Genomic DNA, 12,583 nt, shown 5'->3' with positions numbered 1-12,583 from the left:
TTTCTCATGGGGTTGCTTGGTTACAAAGTCGTTTACTTGTCGTTATGTACAGTTGGTTGGAGAGGAAGGTTGATTCGGACTTGTTTGTTTTTTAGATTTTCTAGATGATGTGATTGGTTAGTTTGTTTTTGGTTTCCCCAATGTGGGGATGTCATTTTGTATTCGTTGCATCATCTTGATGCTTTTCTAATAAGATTTGTTTATTTATCCAAAAAAAAAAAAAAAACATAGATCAACATAGTCAGGCATACTAAGGGTGAATAGCAAATTAGTTGAGAGACGGACTTGGTTTTATTGTTAGGAAGAAAAATGATTCATTTATTGGTGGTCAGATTGTATAATTATATTATATGAATTAGCATCCAGATTGTTTATTTATTTATTTTCTAAAGATGAAGTGTAGGCTGCATATTATTAAACTCCATTGATTGGTGGTTGCAGGTGAGAGATTAGCTTGAACAATTACTTGATGATGATGATGATATGGCTGATCTTTACTTGTCTAGGAAGTTGGCTGGTGCATCTTCACCTGTAAGTGGCTCAGGTGCTGCCAATTGGTTTCCTATGTCGCCTACCATAGGTTCAAAGATATCTAGAGCGAGTAGGGCTAGTGTGGCAAGAGTTCGTGGAGATGAGGATGATGTTGAGGAGCTTGAAATGTTACTTGAGGTTATAAACTTATAACATTAACTTGCTTTTTGGTTTGTTATTCCTCTCAAAGTTAATGTGTTATGAAAATGCTGGTATATTGCAGGCTTACTTCATGCAAATTGATGGAACATTGAACAAATTGACTATGGTATGTTATATTGAATTCCTTTGATTTATCCTACTTTACCAATGCACATACTTGATAAATAATTGTGGCAGTATGATTCTGATAAAATAGTGTGGCACTAAAACTGTGAAGGATGTACTTGTAAATCTTGTAATTTATTTTAGAGTGAACAAAGAAAGGTAAGCGGGTTTTGGTCTTCCTTTTCTTTTGCTGAGTTTTGGTGCCAGTTTTTCCCTTCAAACAAAACCTAAACTGTCTTGACTTGAACTTATTTGAAAATCAAGTGACAGAAAGCTTGAATATGAAGGTTTTTGAGGTCACATTATTTAAATCTCTGTTATTAGAATGGCGATAATTTGTATTTTAATTTCATTTGAAAAAAAAAAAAGAGTATATATCTTTTAATTCTATTATCACTACAACAAATTTGGGATTTAAAGACGAAACAAATTTGTCCTAAAATGTATATATTTCGTCACCCAAACTAATTACGACGAAAATTTTTCGTCGCCCATTTTGTTGCCAAAGCCTCGTCGCTAAAGGGTCTTAGAGACGAAAAAACAATTTCGTCATTGAAAATGATAAATTTGTGACGAATATTTTTGTCTCCAATACGCTCTGTTGGGAACATACTTATAAGTAATTAGCGACAAAATATTTTGTCATTAAAGGAAGAAATTAGAGGCAAAAGTATTTTGTCATAAATATAAGAAATAGAGACAAAATAATTTTGTCACGTTTAATATAAACAAAGACGAAATTTTTTTGTCAAAGAAGCTACCAATAGAGACAAAAACAAATTCATCATTAAAAATGATAAATTTGTGACGAATTTTTTTGTCTCCAATACACTATGTTGGGAACATACTTATAAATAATTAGCGACAAAATATTTTGTCATTAAAGGAAGAAATTAGAGGCAAAAGCATTTTGTCATAAATATAAGAAATAGAGACGAAATAATTTTGTCACATTTAATATAAACGAAGACGAAATTTTTTTGTCAAAGAAGCTACCAATAGAGACAAAAACAAATTTATCATTAAAAATGATAAATTTGTGACGAATTTTTTTGTCTCCAATACACTCTGTTGGGAACATACTTGTAAATAATTAGCGACAAAATATTTTGTCATTAAAGGAAGAAATTAGAGACAAAAGTATTTTGTCATAAATATAAGAAATAAAGACGAAATAATTTTGTCACGTTTAATATAAACGAAGACGAAAATTTTTTGTCAAAGAAGCTACCAATAGAGACAAAAACAAATTCATCATTAAAAATGATGAAATAATGTCAAAAAAAATTTGTCACACATTGAGGGTAATAGTGACAAAATGTGACAATATTTTTTGTCATGACAAATTCATTTAGCGACGAAATAATGAATTCATGACAAAATTAATCATCCACCTAAGCCAAATAAGAGACAAGAAAACCTTCTTTAGGGATGGAAAATTTTGTCAATAATTCCATAATATTTTTTTCCACATTATATACCTATTTTATCAAAATCTAAATTCTATATATAACAATTCCATCACAACTTAACCTAACCTGTTATCAACACATTTACGAATTAACAAAATGAAAATATCCATTCATCATTACAAATAATTTCATCCTAATACAATAAAATAGTGAAATATCCACAAAAAAAACAAAAGTTATAACTTATTCAATTCCACAAAACATCCAACAATAACTAGTGCAACTCCACAAAGTATGTATATCCTTATCAAACAAAAATGAACATTCAAGCAAATTATATCATTGTTGCACGCCAAAAATGCCACCTCAATCCAATCTGCAAAAAAATAAATTAAAAGCTTTAGTAATTAATCAATTATACAAAAGATTAAAAACATTAGTAACTCATCAATTTTTATACAATTTATTCCTCTAACAGACTTTTTTCGAGATTATGAGAACAAAAAATTAATTTTAAGGCTAATTCACGAATGATGCATCCCATTAATGTGCCGTAAGTTCATACAATTTATATTGGTCCCTCCTAAGGTGTTTCTATTGGTTCCTGTACAAGTCTGCAGTTGTGTGATAATTTAGCATTTCGACGGCCTTTTTTGAAGCTTTAAGTATAGAGAAAAAAAATATTTTTTAGACTAATTCACAATTTATACAACCCGTGCACCTGTACAAATTGGATGTCATGCATGTTTCCATTACTTTCTAATTCTTCAAGCATATATTCTTTTATAAAATTTGTTATATTAAAGTTAAAAACAATATCATGAAATGTTTTATGAAAATTCTCTATCTTTAAATTACATATATAATAAAACGCTATATAATAATCAAATTTTTTGTAATTACTCCTTACATTTTTCGTTTATTTGATATTTTCTTTTAAAATTTTTTGAAACAAACTAGTAACTTCATAATTCAATTTTGTTCATCTAGAATATCCTGATATATAATTCATCAAAGACGATCAAAATAGGTGGTCATCAAAGACAATCAAAACAGGTGGTCAGAAACTAGTTGGAATTAAATAATGATAAAAAAACCCTCATCACAAAATAATAATAAAGAACACCCAAGCATGAATCTTGCACAAGAAACCAGAAACCAACAGCATTGCATAAAATAGCCTAGAAATTTTTTCATCATCAAAGAAAACAAGAGAGAAAGTGAGAGAAAATGGAAGCAGCAGCAATACCTGATTTGTTCAATCGGGTGGAGATGTCAGACTCGAAAGAAAGGAAAATTGAATTTATCTACCTCTACAAAAACAAAAGATATAATATAGATGTTTCGATGGGAGAATAAAAGGCATAAAGCATATGAAAATTTTCAAGTAAAAGAAGATGTCATCATTTCAAGTCAAATCTATAAATCCTTATGTTTTATCTATGTTTTTTTAAAAGGCATAACTATTCAAAATTTATGTTTTTTTAAATTATGTTTTTTTTTCAAGTACCGATTTATGTTTTTTTTTCAAAATTTATGACCACTAAATTATATTTTTAATCTTTATAGTTTGATTAAAATTTTATTTTATTTTAAGAGAAAAAAAAAGTGAAATATAAATAAAACATATTATGTTTTATCTATGTTTTTTTAAAAAAAATTATCAAAATTTATAATTCAAATACAGTTTACAAATAATCTAAGCTTTAGTAAATTATTGCACTAGATTATAAAAAAAAAAAAAGAGATAGCAAAAAAAAAAAAAAAACTTGTTTCAACACACATACCAAACAAAAAATTATTTATAATTACCTGTTTTAACCAAAATTTAGTTGAAATTGTAAGCTTGTGTAGAAATTGTCAAAAAATTAATAAATAACCATTAAAAAAGCTCCATTCAAAACAAGTATATTTGTGTCAAACATATATATATATATATATATATATTAAAATTTCATTTGATTATATTTAAAAAGTGGATTGCTCGGTCAAAAACATCTAGTTGAATCACGTGAGAATGGTGCTCCAATTGATCATTCTGCTATTTCTGGGCTAATTGTTGGTTATTAATTAGTTTAGTTAATTCATTTAGTTAATTAGAATTTTATAATTAATTAATTAGTTTAGTTAATTAGTTAATTTAATTAGTGGTAATTAAATAATTAGTTAATTAGAATTGTATAAAGTAATTAACTCATAAAAGAAAAAAATCAAAAAATTAGAAAATGAGGATTAGGATATTTGAGCTCTCACAAGGTCTATGAGTTAAAAATCTCATTTTGCTTAATATATAGTATAGATAGATATAGATATAGAGAGATAGATATAGATATGGCACATACCATTTATATGACACAAGGACCGAAGTACCGGGATAATTGCTGCAATTTGCCCTCATCTAAATTAAAGGGATTTAAAAATTAAAAAAAAGAAAAAAGAAAAAAAATATAATATTAAAAAATGTTCACTAAAAAAATATAGATTAAAAATTAAAAATTAATTATTGAAAACTCCATACTAAACAAGGTAATGTTTTCTATTAATTTTGAAAATTAAAAAATTATTATTAATTTTTCCTCTGTTTTTTTTTCTCACCAAAAAAAAAATAGCTACATTAATTATCTTTTTTTTTTTTTTTTTTTTTTTTGTGGAGAGGGGTTTTGGCCTGCGATTTTTCTAAAATGGGTGTTCTAGACGGAAAGGGTAGAGTTGGTTCAGACAATAAGAAAAAGTGCTTATGCAAGAGGCGCTTTCACTTGGATAATAGATTCAATACTGGCACGCATGAAGGGCTTAAGTGTGAGACATATGAGAGGGGCTTTAGTGCGAAAATAAAAGAAATGGTTTACAGAGTGTCTTCTTGCTTCACGACTTCAACACTTGTGAGAGAGGAGTAGGCTCAAGTGCGAGAGAGAAATGAGGGTTTGTAGGAAGTGTCTTATTGGGTCTCGACTTGAGTGTCCGTGCACATGAAAATGAGTGATAAGGGTCAGAGTGTGTCTCTTGGGGTCATGGTTTCAGTGCTCCGAAACACAAAACCATAGCATATTAATAAAGAGAAATAATTAGAGATAAAATATTTTTGTCTCCTTAAATACAAGAACAGAGAATTCATTATTGGTGATGAAATATTTTTATCTTCCACAACATAACCTTATGAAACGAAAAATATATTCGTCGCGCAATCAATCAGAATTTATTAGTGACGAAATATTTTTGTCTCGCACAACTTATTCTTCCGAGACAAAAATATATTTGTTGCCCATTTAATAGAAAGATGGAACGGCATCGTTTGCATGATGGAGTGTTTATTGGTGGCGAAATATTTTCGTCTTCCATAACTTATCCTTCCCAGACAAAAATATATTTGCCGCCTAATAAATGAAAATATGCAACGACATCGTTTAATAGGTATGGAATTTATTGGTGACGAATTACGTTCGTCACAAAAAAAAAAAATATTTTGTGACAAAAATGTTCGTCTCCAATGAGCTAAAATAATTCGCGCCAATGCAAATGAAATTGGCGCCTCATTTTTGCAGACGAAATTTTTTTTCGTCTCCTATACGTTTGAGAAAAATTAAAACAAACGACAAAATTAATATTTTGTCATCTTTGGGTTAAATTTTAATATAAAAAAAAAAATTCTTCACCAAATTTTGTCATAATAGCTTAGATTTCTTATACTTTGTTTCCTTGTTTAATTATTATTATTATTATTTTTTTTTTTTGTGGAGAGGGGTTTATTGTGAGAAAGAATAGTAGCTTTGCACAAAATGTCTTCTTTGATAATAATGTTTGCATGCACAAACAGCTTAAATGTGAGAGAGAATAGAGGAGCTTCAGTGCGAAATAGAAGAGATGGTTTATACAGATTGTTTTCTCAAGTCACAGCTTCAATACTTGTGAGAGAGGAGACTCAAGTGCAAGAGAAAAAATGAGGGTTTGTATAGGGTGTCTTTTCGGGTCACAATTTTAGTATTTGTGTGTGTGTGAAAGTAAGTGATTAAGGTGAGAGTGCCTCTTAGTTTCTGACGACATTTTAATAAAGAGAAATAATTAGTGATAAAATATTTTTGTCTCAAACTCATATGTTCATTGCCTAATCAACAAAAATACAAAAACAACGTTGTGTGAGGATGGAGAATTTATTGGTGATGAAATATTTTCGTGTCCTTCAACTTAACCTTATGAGACAAAAATATATTCGTCGCGTAATCAATCAAAATGCAACACAACATATGGAGAATTTATTAGTGACGAAATATTTTCGTCTCCCAAAACATATCCTTCCAAGACAAAAATATATTTGTCGCCTAATTAACAGAAAGATAAAACGAGCATGAAGAGTTTATTGGTAACGAAATATTTTCGTCTCCCATAACTTATCCTTCCCAGACAAAAAATATATTTGTCACCAAATAAATAAGAAAATGAAACGACATCGTCTTATAAGTTTGGAATTTATTGGTGACGAATTCCTTTTGTCGCAATAATCTTTAAATTTTGTGACAAAAATGTTCGTCTCCAATGAGCTAAAATAATTGGCGCCAACAAGAAAAAAAATTGGTGCCTCTTTTTTTCTGACGAATTTTTTTTTCCGTCTCCTATAGTTTTGAGAAGAATTAAAAGAAATGACAAAAGTAATATTTGGTCATGTTTGGGATACGTTCTAAAACGAAAATAAATTTTATCACCAAATTTTAAAAATTAATTATTGAAAACTCTATACTAAACAAGGTAATGTTTTCTATTAATTTTGAAAATTACAAAATTTTTATTATTTGTTTCTCTGTATTTTTTCTTACAAAAAAAAAAAGCTACATTAATTATCTTATTTTTTTATTTTAATTTATTTATGTTTTTGTGGAGAGAGGTTTTGACCTTCAATTTTTCTGAAGAGAGGGGCTTTAGCACGAAATAGAAGAAATGGTTTGCAGAGTGTCTTCTTAAGTCACGACTTCAATACTTGTGAGAGAGGAGTAGACTCAAGTGCAAGAGAGAAATGAGGGTTCGTAGAAAGTGTCTTCTTGGGTCACGACTTCAAGGTCCGTGTACATGAAAATGAGTGATAAGTGTCAGAGTGTATCTCTTGGGGTCACAATTTCAATGCTTCGAAACACAAAACCACGGCATTTTAATAAAGAAAAATGATTAGTGATAAAATATTTTTGTATTTTTAAATACCAGAACAAAGAATTTATTATTGGTGATGAAATATTTTTGTTTTCCACAACTTAACCTTATGAGACGAAAAATATATTCGTCACGCAATCAATTAGAATTTATTACTGACGAAATATTTTCGTCTCCCACAACTTATTCTTCCGAGACAAAAATATATTTGTCGCCTATTTAATAGAAAGATGAAATGACATTGTCTGTATGATGGAGTGTTTATAGGTGACGAAATATTTTCGTCTTCCATAACTTATCATTCCCAGACAAAAATATATTTGTTGCCTAATAAATGGAAATATGCAACGACATCGTTTAATAGGTATGGAATTTATTGGCAACGAATTACATTCGTCACAAAAAAAAATTATATTTTGTGACAAAAATGTTCGTCTCCAATGAGCTAAAATAATTCGCGCCAATGCAAATGAAATTGGCGCCTCATTTTTGCAGACGAAATTTTGTTTTCGTCTCCTATACTTTTGAGAAAAATTAAAACAAACGACAAAATTAATATTTCGTCATCTTTGGGTTAAATTTTAAGACAAAAAAAAATTTCGTCACTAATTTTGTCACAATAGCCTAGATTTCTTTTAGTGAATCAAGCCACCAATAAAAGTCCTCTTCATTGAGGCTGAGAGAACTAAAACACAATCGTCTGATAATTGGTTGGCAATTAAATTTCTGTAAGGACTGATTGATCCATGAGAATAATTTTTTTAGATACACAGAATTATCAATTAAAAATGTATACATGTTCCATTTCTTGTTAATTTTTTTTTTTTTTTTTTTCATGTCCTATTCATCATTCTCCTCTAACTAAGTTGGTCATGAAATTAAGGTCATCTTGTAGATTCCAAGAGCTATATGCAAGGTTTTAAAAAACGGCAGCAACCATTACGTAACGTCGTTACGTAACGGTTTTGGCGGTTACCGCCACCATTACGGCCGCTTTTGCAGTGTGATTGAGATTCACAGGTGTGTCGGCCGTAGCGGCTGCCGTAGCGGTCGTAACGGTGCCGTAACAGTTGTAACAGCCTGTTACGCATCGTTACGTAACGGTTCCAAACTGTTTCTTTTGAAAAAACACACAAAAAAAAAAGTTGAAAATGGGGGAAGAGGGATAGAGAGAAGAGGGAAGACAAACAGAGAAAATGGAGGAGCAAGAGATAGAGAGAGAAGAGGGAAGATGAAGAACATGTTATTGATTTGTTGAAACTGTAAGACCCATGCTATTCTATTCAACTGCTATCACTAAACTATTTTGTTTGTGTGTCTATCTATATATTGTTTGAAAATAATAATAATAATAAGTGTGGTCATTATCTATTTGGCTTAGTTAAAATATGTATATATATATATATATATATATTTAGGCTCTTATTTATTCTCTTACTTTTGTCATCGTTTATCTTATATATAATAGTTAGTGATTGATTTTTGTATAATATAAAGGCATTAATTATTAAAATAAAATGTAAAAAACTCAGTTTATAGTGATTTAAAAATATGAAATATATTGGATCATACTTAAAAATTTACAAAAATTGATCAATATTTATTTTTAACCCAATAAATATGATCATGGCAAAAAAATATGTGTATCGGTAAGTTTTTTTCAAATTGTGAGAAAAATAAAAATATTCACGGTTCCGGTTACCGCAACCGTTATACTACGGCCTTTACACCCCGCAACCACAACCGCGTTACCGCCACCGTTACGGCGACCGCAACCGCTTTTCAGAACCTTGGCTATATGACCCATGTCCCTCCCTCCTCCCGCATCTCCTTTTGATTACTTCTCTTTTGCCAAGACCTCTATGGATAAAAATCTGATATACAGGGGAAACACTAGGATATAATGCTTCCATATTACTCTCGTTCAGTATAATGTTTATGTAATTGGGATTCTTGAGGAGTTTTGTTGGGTGTAATAGGTCTCTCCCTTCAGTTCCATTCTTCATCTTTGTTTATGTGGTGTCAGGCGTTTCAGTGAATGGGACAATATTTGGCTGCCTTTGATGATTGGATGGTTTGTGTATGCTCATTTAAATCTTCATATGGCAGTTTGATTGCGCTGTTTCATTTTCATTGGCTAATTTGTGTGATGTATTTGATAGTGATTTGTATAGGGATAGTGATTCAAGTAATCTTCATGTGACAGTTTGATTGTGCTGTTTCTTTTTGGAGGACTTCTTGTCCTGCCTTAAATACTTTGTATCCTTTTCTCTTTCATTTTTAATAAAATTTAAGGCTCCATTTGGATATGTGGATTTGAAATGAATGGATTTGACATCACTCATTCAAGGAGTATAACGTTTAGTTCAATGTAATATTCTAGGTATGGATTTCAACAACGGATTTGAGAGTTTTAGATTAATGGATGTGAAATAACTAAGTGAATATGGTTATTTGAAATCCTTTAATGAATGATTGTACTTGTAAAAAATATCGGAGTGTTTTGAGAAGATAGTTAAAAGCTGCTTTTTAACTTTTTTTGATTTTTTTTGTGATAGAGGGAAGTGGGTTAAAAGTTGGGAAGTGACTTTTAACCTACTTCCCAAAATAGGCTATTAACAAAATTCATCTTTCCTATCTCTATGCATCCTTTACTTAAGAATTATCAATCTATTATCTACATCCATTAATCAACTTTCTTATAATTTTATAAAGTTGAACATCAAATCCCTTAATTTCAAATCTACGTATCCAGTAGGAGCCTAAATGTTGCTGATAAAAAAAAAAAAAAACAAAAACAAAAAAGGAAAAAGTAACTTTAGGCAGGAAGCTTATTTGGGCGCAAGTCAAACCTTAGTAATCCATCACTGCTCAGTCTTGGCCTTTGCGTAATTCTTCACTGGTCTCTTTCTTTCTGAGCATAACCTTTTTGTTTCCAAGCTGGGTTTAATGGTATTTGTATGGTCTGCTTCATTCTGAGGAAAAATGTGTCTTCTGCACAAGTAATATCCTGATTAGTGTCTATTGAAGGTAGCTAGATTCTGGCAATCTTTCATCGAAATGTCAAACTCCCTATTCAGTTGTTTATTGCACATAGAAATTGTCTAACTCCCTATTTATTATTTGTTTATTGCACATAGAAAACCCGCTAAAACCCATGCTCACAAATTTTGCAGCTGCGTGAGTATATTGATGATACAGAGGATTACATTAATATTCAGGTAACCTGGGACATAAAATTTGAATTAATTGATTGAGTTAAATTGGTTGGGATTTACCTATGTTAGTCTAAATACACTTCATGTTCCCTTTTTGTAGCTTGACAATCATCGAAACCAGTTGATTCAGGTATTTTATTATGCCTGCTTTTTATGATATTGATAGTCTTGATTATTTTCTTGTTTTTCTGTTTTGAGTAACTGAACTTTGCGGGGAGTTTATGTCTTGACAATAGAAATTTTCATATTTTTACTGTATGGCTGAAGCTAGAGCTTTTTCTAAGTTCAGGAACTGTTTCTTTATCCATCTATTCTTTGGTGGCCGGAATATTTGGCATGAATATTCCATATACATGGGATGATTATTACCGCTACATGTTCAAATGGGTATGCCTGGAATTTCACCTGTTAAATTTGGCAATATATTTGTTAACAAGTTTTAATTTTGACTTAAATGCTCATTTCCTTGATGGTGATCTGTGCAGGGGCATTTTGTGCCATCATTTTTGTACTTATCATTTCCTATGCTCGTTACAAGGGTCTTGTTGGATCTTGAAATTCATAAGTTGTGTCCTGTTGGAATCGGCTTTTTTGGTAAGTATCTGTAGTGTTCGCAACTCGTCAAGTTAGTGATTCATTTGATCTTTAGACTGCCGATGTAGCTATGTGAATTGAGTTTCTCTCTATTTTTTAATCTCTTCCTCTTGCTATAAAATTCCAGATTGCAGAGCTCTAGCAGCACTGTTATTGTTCAAGATTTACAGAGACTACACAAAATTTTAACAACTTGATTGGCCCATTTGGGGTGCGAAACATAGAATTATAATCAGCTTAGAAAGTTACATTTTGTTCTTCCGGTGTCTAATTAAAGTTACTATTGTTCTTTATACATGAAGTTGGGTCAGTCATAGGACCTTTAATTTTATCAGTTCTTTGTAATTGTCTATAATTCAATTGTTGTCATAATAATTATATTTAATAAAATAATTAGCTGCATGCTTTCATTAGTTTTGTTACTCAGTGCTGGGTCTTTCTACCAGGTGGGAAGATTGCCTGCTTGGTGATTATTCCTCAGTTATCTGGAGTGATCTTAAAGATTATTGTAGTAGCGAATGGGCAAAAATCGATTTTTAGTATTTATTTTGAACTCATCTATTAAATAATTTACTGTACGACATGTTATCTATGTTTTATATGACGTTGTGTGTATTCAAGTATTATGTTACGACTTTAAAGTCTACATTTAATGGAAAAAATAAATTTAGAAACCTACGTTTCTGTCAAAATCTATGTTGTCATAAATATTTTAAAAGCCTACATTTTTGTCAAAATCTCTATTGTCATTATGTATTATGTTTATAAACTTCAATCTCAATTAAGTTAAAAATATAACAACTTTATGGAGTAGACCATGGCAAAGGCGGTTATCCTTCTTAAAAAACAAAAGGTGTTTTCACTCAAAAAGTGTATAAAATTTGAATGATTACTATAATGTATTTTCAACCGATAACTAAAAAACCTGTACATCATATAATTTCTTGACTATTCATGGTTCTCAACGAAGTCAATTAAACTTTGGTTGCAAATTTTTTTAAAAAAAATATCTTGAATATTAAATTGTTCTTAACCAAGTCAATTAAACTTTGGTTGCCAAAAAAAAAAAAAATTATAGTCTCTCACGGGAAACTCTCATTCCTGCAGGGTTTTTTGATACATATTTTTGAAGATATTATAAAAAATTCTCATATTTTTTAATTCTTATAACAAAATAAATTCTTAATTTATAATTTTATCAATTTAAACTTCAATTTTTTAAATTTTGTTTTAATTTAAATCATTAACCTATATTCATTAAATAAAATCGGCAAAAAAAATATTTTTTAGTTAACAACGACGTAGTATAAAAATATTTTATTTTATATGATTCATACATTTGGTACAAATCTAAATATTAATATAATAATATATTTTTTTTTATATTATTTGGCAAATAATGCATCATTTGTTTTTTTGTCTAAT

At 29.8% G+C, this 12,583-nt stretch overlaps 1 protein-coding gene across 1 annotated transcript; it reads left to right on the top strand.

Annotated features, from left to right (window-relative positions):
- Nucleotides 1–445: 445 nt before the first annotated feature.
- On the top strand, nt 446–11,723 carry LOC145793892 (magnesium transporter MRS2-I-like). Its single transcript, XM_082876782.1, has 7 exons — nt 446–669; nt 755–799; nt 10,523–10,567; nt 10,665–10,694; nt 10,832–10,951; nt 11,050–11,158; nt 11,605–11,723. The coding sequence occupies exons 1-7, from the start codon at nt 484–486 to the stop codon at nt 11,721–11,723; spliced, it is 654 nt and encodes a 217-aa protein (XP_082732908.1). The 5' UTR covers nt 446–483.
- The last annotated feature ends 860 nt before the right edge of the window (nt 11,724–12,583 follow it).

Source organism: Camellia sinensis, chromosome 6, assembly GCF_055761805.1.
Source record: "Camellia sinensis isolate YWXY chromosome 6, ASM5576180v1, whole genome shotgun sequence".
Lineage (NCBI taxonomy): Eukaryota > Viridiplantae > Streptophyta > Magnoliopsida > Ericales > Theaceae > Camellia > Camellia sinensis.
Note: the sequence above shows the minus strand (reverse complement) of the source record. Positions and strands in the feature narration are given on the sequence as shown.